Source organism: Peromyscus eremicus, chromosome 16_21 (assembly GCF_949786415.1).
Source record: "Peromyscus eremicus chromosome 16_21, PerEre_H2_v1, whole genome shotgun sequence".
Taxonomy (NCBI): domain Eukaryota; kingdom Metazoa; phylum Chordata; class Mammalia; order Rodentia; family Cricetidae; genus Peromyscus; species Peromyscus eremicus.
This window is the reverse complement of record NC_081432.1, coordinates 11,784,783-11,797,820: the sequence shown is the minus strand read 5'-3', so window position 1 is coordinate 11,797,820 and position 13,038 is coordinate 11,784,783. Positions and strand designations below refer to the sequence as shown.

At 41.1% G+C, this 13,038-nt stretch overlaps 1 protein-coding gene across 1 annotated transcript in view; it reads left to right on the top strand.

Annotated features, from left to right (window-relative positions):
• The window catches only part of Specc1l (sperm antigen with calponin homology and coiled-coil domains 1 like), a 112,307-nt gene that overhangs the window by 39,784 nt on the left and 59,485 nt on the right, over positions 1 to 13,038 (top strand). Inside the window, exon 6 of the mRNA XM_059281650.1 lies at positions 12,318 to 12,391. Within this exon, the coding sequence (XP_059137633.1) occupies positions 12,318 to 12,391 (74 nt within the window). The remainder of the gene's footprint in view (positions 1 to 12,317; positions 12,392 to 13,038) is intronic.

Sequence of the window (13,038 nt, the reverse complement as noted above, 5' to 3'; positions counted from 1 at the left end):
TTGGGAAAACTTGGAGTCTCTATGGTTTGTTCTCAGATGTTCAGTAGAAGCATCACTTGAAAACTGCATCTAATTTAAGCAAAATCACTTACGTGAAAAGCCAATGGAGTCAGTTATTTTCTAGACCATAAGAAAAGCCATTTATTTACTTTCAGTGATTGCAAGTGTACAGAATTTAAAAAAAAAAAAAAAAAAGAAAGAAAGAAAATACGAATCCTGTAGCATCCTAATCATGGAGCACTGGTTTTTGTTTTTGTTTTTAAGTTTATTTGACTTTTCTGATTACTCTGAAGATCTTGTATTATGGTAGAATGAAACCTCCGTTTTCAAGTTTCATTGTGCTTTGCATGATAGATTTTTAAACTTTATTTTGAAGTTATTTTGGATTTGTAAGAAAGTTAAAAAATCAGATTTTCATATGAACCTAATCTATTATCTTATAAATTGTTTATTAGTTACAAATGAGAAAAAAGAAAAACAACTGCTTAGGCAGTGTGGAAAGTTGAGCACTACTTTGGGTTTTCCTATGGGTGATGGAGGCCCATAGATCCGAGGCATAGCACACGTGAGATACATTCTGACTGAGGCAAATACTGACCTTAGAGAAACATCAGACAAACAAGATGATGTGTGTCTGATAGTGGAAGTGTGGAGGGTGCTGCAGCCCTAGAAACATTAGTATTGTGAAAGAGAAAGGCTGTGGAAATGTCCCAGACAAAAGAAGATTCAGGAGACATGATAATTAGGTGTAATGCCCATGTCTAGACAGGTTCATTACTACAGGGGAAAATGATATAAAGGCACTAATCAAAAATTGAGTTGTGGCTAAGAGATTAAAGATATGTTAATAATACATTTAGGAAGTTGATAATTACACTATGTTTACATAAAATATCCCTGTTCTTAGAAACCACACACTGAGTTTTCCAGGTGAAGGGCTGTGATTACTATACCCTCGAGGAGTTCTGGGAAAAATTAGGTTGATGGGTAGATAGAGAAATGAGGGACAGAGGTTGATAGAACAAATGAGCACACTGCTGACACCAGGGAGGGCCGTCGGAGTCCATGAACCCATCTACTGTCTGCCACTTCTTGTGAGTTTAAATGATTTCAAACAGTACGTTTCAAACACTCTCGTCTGGAGCTTTCATCTAGATCCATACGTTATTAACAAGTCTTACGTTGTATTACTCCTGCCTGCTTTTGTGATGCTGGAGATGAAGCTCAGGAACTTGTCCATGTGAATGTCACTTTCGTACCACTGAACTACATCCTCTCATTTGTGCACTTTCTTTTATATTACAGGGCTGCAGGGAATGGGGTAGCTTTTTCTGATGCATTAAAGTCTTTAAATTATTGGGCGTATGCAATATTCCTTTGGACACTGTCAATTTATAATTCCTTGACAGTGTTGATTAGCAAATACAGCATTGGGCCTATCAATAGGTTGGTGGGGACATTTGAGATACTGTCAAAGAAGAACAGGTCATTTGTGGAAAATTGTCAGAGATTCTGAGCTCTGGTTAGCCAGACCCTGAATCTGTTTATTGACCAAGGTTTTGTTAAAACATTCTGAAGCTTTTCTATTGAAATAGCCAATGATGAGACTGAATCTTTTTGAGATGATGTTGTGACTGTGTACTGGCTGGTTTTGTGTGTCAGTTTAACACAAACTAGAGTCACAGTTGAGGCTCCATGAGATCCATCTGTAGGACATTTTCTCAATTTGTGGTCAATGGGGAGGGCCCAGCCCATTGTGGGCAGTGCCATCCCTGGGCTCATGACCCTGGGTTCTGTAAGAAAGCAGGTTGAGTAAGCCAGAGGAAGCAAGCCAGTATCATCCCTCCGTGGCCTCTGCCTCAGCTCCTGCCTCCAGGTTCCTGCTCTGCTTCAGTTCCTGTCCTGATTTCCTTCAGTGATGGACTGTGATCTGGAAGTCTAAGCCAAATAAATATTTTATCCTTCCAGCTTGTTCTTTGGTCATGGCATTTTGCTGCAGTAATAGAAACCCTAACTAAGACAGGCTGCCATGAACTTTCTCACCTACAACTTAGAAACCCTTTAGCATGATCTTAGTGACGTGTCTGTGACTCAGTGCTCAGTAGTGATTGATTAGAGTGCTAAGCCGTCCTCAGCTACTGCAGTCAGATCTGTCACAGAACCAAAAAAAAAAAAAAAAAAAAAAAAAGTCAAAGGACTTTCAAGCATTTATTTTTTGTTTTTGTTTTTTTAAAGATTCATTTTTACTTTCTAAACTGTGTATGTGTTTGCATGTCTGTGTGTGGGTCTGTGCATATGTGAGGCCAGTGTCCAGGAGTCCAGAGGAGGATGTCAGAGCCCTGGAGCTCTGATCCAGGTGTTTGTGAGTGGTCTGACATGCACCGGTGCTGGGACTGAACCAGGTCCTCTGGAAGAACAGCCAGTAATCTGAACCACTGAGCCATCTCATCAGCCCTAGATTAAGTTTGTATGTTGTATTTGAGAGAATTTATTTAATTCTGCTTCTTTCTTACTACATATGTTCAAGTTTTTATTAGCATATATTAATTTTACATAAGAACGTTGCTTTTTGATATTTTATGTGTATATAATATATTGTGATCATATTCATCTCTTTACTCCACTGTCTGTCTCCTGCTGATCTCGTCCTCTCCAGCTAGTGTGTGAGCCAGTGAGTGTCATTAGGGTTTCTTACAGGAATGTGGGTGGATTTTTTTTAAAATCAGTGTTATTTATAGGCACATAGGCAAGCCACCAGTGTTTTACACTGCTGTGTGCACCCCCAAACAGTAGCTGTTTATAAATCCTCAGAGGGGCGGGTAATTTTGCTTCTTGCATGTAAGAAGTTTTTCAGTTTTCCTGATTACTTTTGGGAGTTCATTCAGTGTCCTGTCCCTTTAGTAAGCCGGTGCTACCCTTTTTCTCAGGCAGTCCTTTGGGCTTTGAACATGGGAAGAGTGACATCTTGTGGTAACTGGAGCATTAGCTAGAAAATCATTCATTTTCAACATGTGGAATTTAACTAGAAAATGACTAAAACTCCTGAGTAATTAAAAAAAAAAAAATCCATACAGCTTCTTTCCCAACTTTTCGAGATGAAAAGTTCAAATCTGTGTCAATTAGAAGAGTGCTTATTACTTACTCAGTGCTCACATCCGACAGTCGTTGCCACTTTCCATTGCGTGTGTGTGTGTGTGTGTGTGTGTGTGTGTGTGTGTGTGTGTGTTGAACTACGTAGTCAGTTCCACCCTGTGATGTTTAACTCTTAAATTTGTCTGCGTGGGACTCTAAGAGAAGAAAGAGGTCCTGGGCACGTCTACTAAAGGCATTCTTACTTTCCTTCTGTCATGGACTGGTAACCTGCAGTTAGATTTTTTCAGTTGTCATCAAAAGGTGTCTTGATAGCTTTGTTTACTCCCCAGCTTCTAGTAATTTTTAAGATAATGCCACAGATTCATCCCAGGACCTCATGGATGCTAGGCAAGCTGTATGTATTCATGTATTTGGGATTTTATTTGTCTTAGACCAACTGCAAACTCCTGACATTTCTGCCTCTGAGTTTCCACAGTTATAAGATTATAGGTGTGTGCTGCCACACTCTCCTCTCTGTCTCTCTCTTTCTCTCTCTCAAATGATAACCACTGTCCAAACTAATTTTCTACTTTATGTTAGATCTCTAGAGTTTGATGGCAGTCAAGTTTTTTCTCTAGAAAATTCTCACATTTGGAGTTAACTCATCACATATCACATGCTACATGAATTTGATGATAAAGAATTGTTATTTGAGAAAGCAAGATTTCCTCTGTAGAATTTTTTAACAAGCATCATCACAATTCATCAGCTCCCCCCCCCCAAATAAGCCTTGTATTCAATAGCAATTACTCCCCAGTCACCCCAAGATAAACCCTGTCTTCGATAGTTGTTGCTCCTCAGTACTGTTAGCATTCAGACCCACTCCTTGGGGACTCGGCCAGTAAGCAGTTGGCATCCTGACAACATCATCTTATGTAAAGTCCTCTTTAAGAGAACCCCCTCTTCCTCTCTCTTGCCACAAGGTAGTGCACACCTCCTCTTTTCCTTTCTTCCCCTTTATTTTTCTCTTTTTCTCTCAGCCCCAACCACTTGCCCCCTCTTCCCGTCTCCTTTCCCCCAATAAAACTTTCCACGTGAGTGTTATCGCATGGTGTGAGTGACTTTTGACTGTGCTCGTTAGCCCCCACCCGCCAAGGCCACCCCGGCACTGTTTTTAAAATACAACAAGTATCCCAAGATAAATTCCTGTATTCAATAGTAGTGGGTCCCCAGTTACCCCAAGAAAAACCTCATATTAAATAGAAGTTGCTCCTCAGTCACTGCAACATAAATTCCTGACCTCAGAATTGGTACATAGGGTTTTACAACAGCTCCTGGACTCAAGAATGTGGAGGAACATATGCTCAGAATGAAAGGACAAGTGGAAAACTGCAGGGAAATAAAAACTATGAAACAGAACAGGTAGGCATTCTAGAACTCCTAATTTAACGTGTATTATAAAAAACTTCCAGTCATTTAAACATCAAACTAAATGAACAGAGCAGTGAACTTGAGGGTTAATCTGGTCATTCTGCAGGAGGAGGTACAGAGAGAAAACAGTTGAAGAAAATGAATAGAGATTAATGACCTATGAAATCATCTCAAATTTACAGCACATTTAGAGTCCCAGGAGACTCCCAGATCATACCAGCACCATACAGTGTATACCTGACCTTCAGTGCTCTAGTCAGTGGCTGTAGCATCTAAGCCAGAAGACATGATATAAACTCCCAACTTCCAATTCAGAACAAGGCTTCAGATCACCATGTCCTTCCTTTCTCAAAAAACCCAGTATGAATGAAATATAAAAGCCTCAGTGAAGCTAACGCTGAGATAGAAAACAGTTGGCTTGTGCCAGTAGACAGTCATTTTGAGTAATTCCTGGAATATGGAAAGCAGATAGAATCAGGGGTATGTAGAAAGAAAACAATAGAAAAACTGCAGACCAGGAGGACCATGAGTGAGACTCAGAGTAATGATGTTCCCAGAAAGCTCTGGGTGGCAGGGGAGCGAATGACTAAAACCGCCTGCTCAGGGCCGGGCACTGTCCTGAGACACCCCCCCCACCCCCACCCCCACCCCCCCGACTTAGCTGTCTCCACCTCTGCTGATTTGCTTCTGGGCTGAGAGTCTTGGAGATACAGGAGTAGAACGGGGTACCGGGGCTCTTCTCATGACCCTGGTGTCAGTAAGGAGAGTGGATGGTGGCTGCAGAACTGCAGGCTACCATGGGTCTAGGAGAGAGCATACAGAGGGAAAAGAAAGCAGTGTGAGCCCGCCGTGAAATGGATGTACCAGCCAGCACCTTGGTTGGAGTCCAGTCCTCTCGGTGATGTCTGCCATCTAGTTGATGTCTAGCCTTTACTAGTTGCTGTGCTGTGAGTGAGAGGCCTGAGGGTACAACAGTGACTCCTGCAGTTGTTAAGAAGTGTGTATATGTCACTAATACTTATTCATGTTCCTTATAAATAAGAACTACCAACCAGAACTTCCTGGGCATTTTATATCTTAAAAAAGAAACAGCTGACTAAAAATCAACTAAAGATCACCCCAGATAAAGCTAGGGACTTCACCAGGCGGTGGTGGCGCACGCCTTTAATCCCAGCACTCGGGAGGCAGAGCCAGGTGGATCTCTGTGAGTTCGAGGCCAGCCTGGGCTTCAGAGCGAGTTCCAGGACAGGCTCTAAAGCTACACAGAGAAAACCTGTCTCGAAAAACCAAAAAAAAAAAAAAAAGCTAGGGACTTCATCACCAGTCTATAGCTGACTTCTGTTCTGGGTGTGGTGGCACAGCATGCCTTTAACCCCACCCACTGTAGGCTGGTGATTTCTATGAGTTTAAGACAAGCCTGGTCTGAATAAAGAGTTCCAGGCCAGCCAAGGCTACATAGTGAGACCCTGTCTCAAAATGGTGATGATGAGGAGGAGGTGGAGGAGGAGGAGCAGGAGGAGCATCATGGTCTCAGATTGAGAGAGAGCTGGCTCAGTGGGTAAGAGAACTTATTCTGTAAGCATGAGGACCTGATTTGAATCCCAGCAATCACATAGAAAGCTGGGCATGGCTATGTATGCTTGAGAGCTCACTGGCCAGCCAGGCTAACTGAAATAGCAAGCTTTGGTTCTGTGAGAGACTCTGTCTCAAGGAAATAAGACAGAGGGTAATGGAGATATACATATATGTATATGTATATATATGTATATATGTGTGTGTGGGTGGGTTAATACATACATATACATATATATACGTATAGTGTATATAATATATATTGAAGTAAAAGTATATGAAAATACAAATCAGAAAAAGACAAAAAAAAAAGATACTTGGCATGGAAAAGAAAATAAAACGCAAAACAAGATGCCAGTATTCATTGAGCAAATGTGAAAAATTAAAAAGCTTGATCACATGCAAGAGGAGAGAGCAATATTCTTATGTGCAGTTAAGAGGAGTATGATCATTGTAGCTTTCTTAGGATGTTGATAAAACCTTTATTAAAAGACTTAGCAGTCGGCTTCGAGGAACCCCTCCTTAGGAACAGCATTACAGGTTTGCAGATGTGCTTGTGGGTGCTTGCCGCAGGACCGCTTGTTAGCACAAAATTTGGAAATAGTCTATTATATTTTTTAAAGATTTATTTTATTTTATGTGTAGAGTTTTTGCCTGTATGTATGTAAGTGCACTGTGTATGTGTCTTGTGCCCTGAAAGTTCAGAAGAGGGTGCTGAATCCCCTGGAACTGGGTTACAGATGGTTCTAAGTTGCCATATTGGTTCTGGAAACTGGAACTGGATCCTTTCCAAGTGCATCTAGTGCTCTTAACTGGTGAGCCATCTCTCCAGTCCCACAACTACAGTTGTAATCTAGTAAACAGCTTATGTACACAGTTCTCATTGCCATTTTGCTAGTAAGGATGAAAAAGGCAGAGCTGAATCTATTGCTGGAAGAACTAATAGAAACAGAACCAGCCATAGTCTACTTTTGTAGTTAGAACTTCAAGTTTAAAATGTAACATGGAAATGAACCAGACACAATAGTGTCTTTTTTAAAAATGCTGATTTGACTGTACTCTACTAATCCATAAATAAATTAGTGACTTTTCAAAAAGACTAAAACAAACCCAAAAAAACTAACATTATACTCTTGAGGTAGACCCCTCTGGTATACACTGAACTAGCTCATGTTGCTACTTGTAAGTGGTCCTTCATCATTTCTACTTTTGGAACTTTCCTCCAAGTAATGTCTAAACAATTTTGTAAAGACATTTGCTGTATTTATAACAAAAAGTTGGGGCTATGTTATGTAGGCTGAGTTTTCCTATCGCAACCACCTCCTCCCAAATAATCAGCAACTGCTTCCCAAGTAACTGACCCAGAGACTTAATATTATTTATAAATAAATGCTCAGCTGATAGCTCAGACTTGTTACTAGCTAGCTCTTACATTAAAATTAACCCATATTTCTTTTCTTTTTGGTTTTTTGAGACAGGGTTTCTCTGTGTAGCTTTGGAGCTTGTCCTGGAACTCACTCTGTAGACCAGGCTGGCCTCGAACTCGCAGAGATTCGCCTGGCTCTGCCTCCCCAGTGCTGGGATTAAAGGCGTGTGCCACCACCGCCCGGATAACCCATATTTCTTTTTTTTGTTGTTGGTTTTTTGAGACGGTTTCTCTGAGTAGCCCTGGCTGTCCTGGAACTCTCTTTGTGGACCAGGCTGGCCTCAAACTCCCTGAGATCCGCCTGCCTCTGCCTCCCCAGTGCTGGGATTAAAGGTATGTGCCACCACTGCCCAGCCTGACCCATATTTTCTTACTTATGCTTTGCCACATGTCTCTACCTTTATTAGCATGGCACCTTCATCTCCTGCTCCTTCTGCATCTGGCTGGTGACTCTCTTGACTCTGCCCTTCTTAATCCCAGAATTCTCAGTTTGGGTCTCTTGCCTAACCTTATCCTGTTCAGCTGTTGGCCAGTCAGCTTCTTTATTAACCAGTGAGAGTAATACATATTCACAGTGTACAGAAGGATTATTCCACAGCAATGTTAACTCTGTAAATAGCATATTTTGAAAACAAATTCTGGTAGTTCCAATGATACTCTGGGGCCATCTAGCTGGTGCTATACATCTGGATTTACTGATAATGGATTCCATTATTTACTACAGGCTTGTGAAGCAATACAAACATAATCTTGTTGTGCTTAAAACAGAAAAAGCTGGCCAGATATGGTAGTGCATCTTTTGTCCCAAGAGGTAGGAAGGATATCTTGAGCCTCTGCTGGAATTTAAGGCCTACTTGGGCAACACAGTAAGACCAAGTTCAAACAAAAAACCAAACCAAAACTATACAGATTCATGAAGTATAGAAGGATGTAAGTCAAATGCAAATAAAGGTAATCTTGTGTGTGTGTGTGTGTGTGTGTGTGTGTGTGTGTGTTTCTTTGATTGTTTTGTTTTTTGTTTTTTTTTCGAGACAGGATTTCTCTGTGTAGTTTTGGTGCTTTTCCTGGAACTCACTCTGTAGCCCAGGCTGGCCTTGAACTCACAGAGTTCCACCTGGCTCTGCCTCCCGAGTGCTGGGATTAAAGGCGTGTGCCACCACCACCTGGCAGAGGTAATCTTATTTTGTTACAGTTTCTGTTTTCCTATCTTTTTATTTCAAACATATCTTACTTTTAGAATTAAGAAAAATGTTATAACCACTTTTTTTGGAGGAGGGGAGAATAAAGATTTGAGCAAAATTTACAAATAAAGTAAAACCATATATAGTTCACTTGAAAATCATTTATGTCCTCTTTCAGTTTCTGTGCACATTGCCTGAGTCTTTTAACAGATTGTTTACTCTTGACTTTTCCTTTTCTCTGAGAATCACACTTAGTTAATTCACTGGGAATTGCTGAACCAGATGGAAGCAACTGATGGTAGTACCCAGAGAGCTTCCTGGGCTTTGGAAGCTAGCAAGGTTGCTATGGATGTTGATGATTTTAATAAGTCCTCAGGAGTACCATAGCTGGAGCCTGGGTCCATGGTAACTGCCCGGTAACATCTGCGTGATTGGTGGACATGTAACCAGAGCTAGCATGAATTACTCTTGATTTGTCAGGGGCAACAGGTCATTGGTGGCGAGACAATTATGGAGCCATTACTAAACAGGAAGGGCAGTGCCCAAAACTGTTCAGAACAAAGTTAGATGGAATAATAATGCAACAGCAATTTATCTGATTTCTGAAACAAAAATAGCACCATAAAAATAGAGGTTTAATCTGTAATTTAAAAACAAGGAGATAATAGTTCTGCTTTTTGGTAGAATTTGGATTGAAGACAGTAGGTGGCAGTGTTGCTCACGCTAGGGAAACTGGAGAGGAAGGAAGCACGTTTGAAGGTTCCTGAGTAGGGGGGAATGCTTCCTTGTCCTCTGACCCTCGATTGTGCTAGGTAGCAGTAGTCTCTAAAAATAGAACTTAGAAACTCCTCCGATATCGGGAAGGAAAAGCATGTTGCCATTTCTTAACTTTTTATCTCAGAGGAAAAGTACAAACATGATCATAAAGTTTAAATCACATCCCCAAAGACCGTTGAGTACAGTTTATGCTGTTTAAACATGTCCTCTCTCTGGCAGCTTTCCTTCTGTTTAAAAGGACTAATAACAGGACAGTAATTCATGTGTAGTACCAGCAGCAACAAATGTCCTTGTTAAGAACGATTGTGTGAAGTCTGTGGACATTGAGTGTAGAGGTCGATGAAGAAAAGGCCAGAACAAAAGGAGCCGATGAAATTGGAATTTTATAACCAGTCTAAGATGCACATTGGAGTTTAATGTGCCCTAAGAATCAAGATGGCAGGCACTAAAAGTGAGCTGTAATACAATTGACTGTCTTGTGAAATGTGTGTGATGATGTCCTTTGTGACCAGAAGAAAAGGAAAACAAATTTTTAAATTTTAATTTTGTTTGTCTATGAGTGTTTTACCTGTGTGGATATGTCTTGGATACCCTGGAGCTGGAGTTGCAGACAGTTGTGCAGTGCCATATGGGTGCTGGGAACTGAACCTGGGTCGTGTGGAAGAATAGCTAGTGCCCTTAACCACTGACCCAATTCTCTAGCCCCCTGGAAAATGTTTGTTAGCCAGTTTGAAGAGAATTTTTTTGTTTGACTGTTTTTCTTATGAAATATCTTGGGCAGGTGACTCTCTGGGAGTTCAAGGCCAGTCTAGTCTACATAGCAAGTTCCAGGCAAGCAAGGACTAAAATGGGGAGGCACCGTCGAATCAAACAGAACAATAAGCAACCCTTGTACATTAGTGGACTGAGTGTAGAAAAGGCAGAATCTCTAGAGTCTTTCGTCCTTTGTCTGTGTCCGAGTGTCCAGATTCAGCCATGCGAGCTGACGAGGAAGAGGTTTCCTTGCTGGTTTCAGAGTCAGCAGAGAACAGGGCCATGGATTTGCCCACTTGCCTTGTTCACTTTACCTTGATTGGACCGGGTGCCTGTCCGGCCTCAGTGTCCCGGTTAAAGGAGGTTTGAAGTAGCTTTCAGTTGAGACAGCCTCTAAAGTTCAATCTCTTGAAGATGAAGTCATCCTGCTTCACTAACTCAGTGCAGTGGCGGCGTTAACTTTTTTTAGATCTCTAAGAAGGTGGAAACTATATGTTTTTTTGTTTATATCTTCATTATCTAGAAAACACCCTGATTCATAGTTTATACTTACAAGATGATGGTTGAGTTAATGAATAAATTTTGAACATTTGATTTCCTGGGTCCTGACTTTACTAAATAACTGTGGGGAAATGTCTCTTAGTGGAGACATTAACTATTGGCTGCCAACATTAGGCTGTCCATCCGTCCGTCCCCTGCTATCTCATTTTATTCTGTCCTCTCCATTGTTTTGCCTCATTTTATCCAACTTTAGAAGATATTACGTGCTTCTAATAATAGTTCGTACCAATATTTTATTACTAAAGTTAATTCATGTCATTTAAAAAGATATCACGGGCTTGTGAGAGACTGGGCAGAAGTGTTTGCCATGCTTGACTGATTAATTTGAGCTCAGTCCTGCCACCCAAGGTGGAGGAGAAGAGGTAACTCTTAAGGTGTCCCTTGACCTGTACACCTGTGCTCACTCGAGTACGTAAACTAACTCTCTCTCTCTCTTTCTCTCTCTCTCTCTCTCTCTCTCTCTCTCTCTCTCTCTCTCTCTCTCTCTGTCATACACACACACACACACACTCTGATTTTAAAAAAGCTGAATGTGGTGGCACACACCTTTTAATCCCAGCACTCAGGAGGCAGAGGCAGGCGGATCTCTGAGTTAGAGGCCAGCCTGGTCTCCATAGTGAGTTCTAGGACAGCCAGGGCATAATGAGACCCTGTCTCAAAAACAAACAAAAAAGTTAACACACACACATACACACACACACACACACACACACACACACACACACACATCATGGCTGGGATGTAGTTCAGTGGTTGAAAACATATACATATCATATATGAAGACTTGGATTTGAAAGATTGATTTATTTTCATTTTATGTATATGTGGGACCAGGAAGAGAGAAAATAGGAATGAGAATGGCGAGGGAACTGTAGCATCAATAGGCAAATTTTTAGTAAAGGATTATTACCATACACAAGAGCCTTTACTAGTGCATGGCCGAGAAGTAATTTATTCCCGAGCTGTCAGGGTGCCGAGTGGGGCAGCTGTTCAGAAGGACAGTTACAGCATGGTGCCCTTCTGAGGTATTTCTCTTTGTGCATGGCCTTTAAGGCAGAACTTCCTTCCAACCAAACAGTATGTGATTTCCTATTGTATTTACTGCTTCTGTTCCATAGATTAATTGGTAGCTCTCTGGATATTACAATTAGTTGTATAAATAATTTTACTGATTTCATTTTTCTGGAATTTATTCCAGTGTATAAAGGGAGTTATGCTTGCATGGCTTAGAGTGGTAAGTTCCGTGATTAAAAGTTGACATTTTAATAGCATTCGATGTTGTTTTGATTGGCTTTCTGCCAATATGTATGTTTATAACAATTGCTTTCAGTTTACTTAGGAAGTGATGCAAAAAACGATAATCTTGGATTGACTATTCTTTCATGCTTTTAAGTTTTATGATGAAAGTAAACAAGTCTTTGTGCAGGAACACTATTTTGATGATCAAATTTTAGCACCTCTTTTATATCATTTCTTTTGAACATGTAAGATCATTAAGAGCATTAGGTTTAAGGAGAAATATTTAATCTTTGTAATCTTTTCAGATACTGTTAAAAAACTCCAGGACCAAAAGCATGACATGGAGAGAGAAATCAAGACACTTCACAGGAGACTTCGGGTAGGATGAGTCTGCATGTGCTGTCTCGATAGAAAGCACGGTTTTCTGGAACTAGCACCATGACTTTAATCCCTAGATTAGGGGTGTCGGCCACACTGGGCTTTGGGCTGAATTCAAGCAGGTGCTGTTCTTTCAAGTGGGCCCTGATACTGGATTTCAGGTAGGAGGATGTACTGGTAGTGATTTATGGGCAGTCATTTTAGGGATATAGTAAAGAAATGTATTACATTTTGAAAAGAAAGTTTACTAACTTGATTTTAAAATCACAAGTGAGGCTGTTTTTATGTGAGATTTCTGCATTCTCTGGGTTGGGTTGGGTTCGCTGCCAGCACCCAGGCTGCTGAGATGTGAAGGGAGAGAGTGCTAATCGTAGACCATGAGTCCTGACACAGTTGTTCTGGCTGCTTTCATGGTATTAGACAATCACTTTGAGGTTGAGAGGGCTCATGCAAGGCCAGCTGTGGCTCTGGGGGAAGTGAAGCCCCCGGGGAGACTTCTCCACCCAGCCACACCCGCATCCTTCTTGTCTGTGGGAAGCGGCAGACCACTCAGTTCCTTACAGCCTCTTTGTATGATTGTGTCTGCCTATATTGAGTTTAGTTTTTCTTCTGGCTTCCTCTTCCTTTTCCTTTACTTTAGTTTTTTTT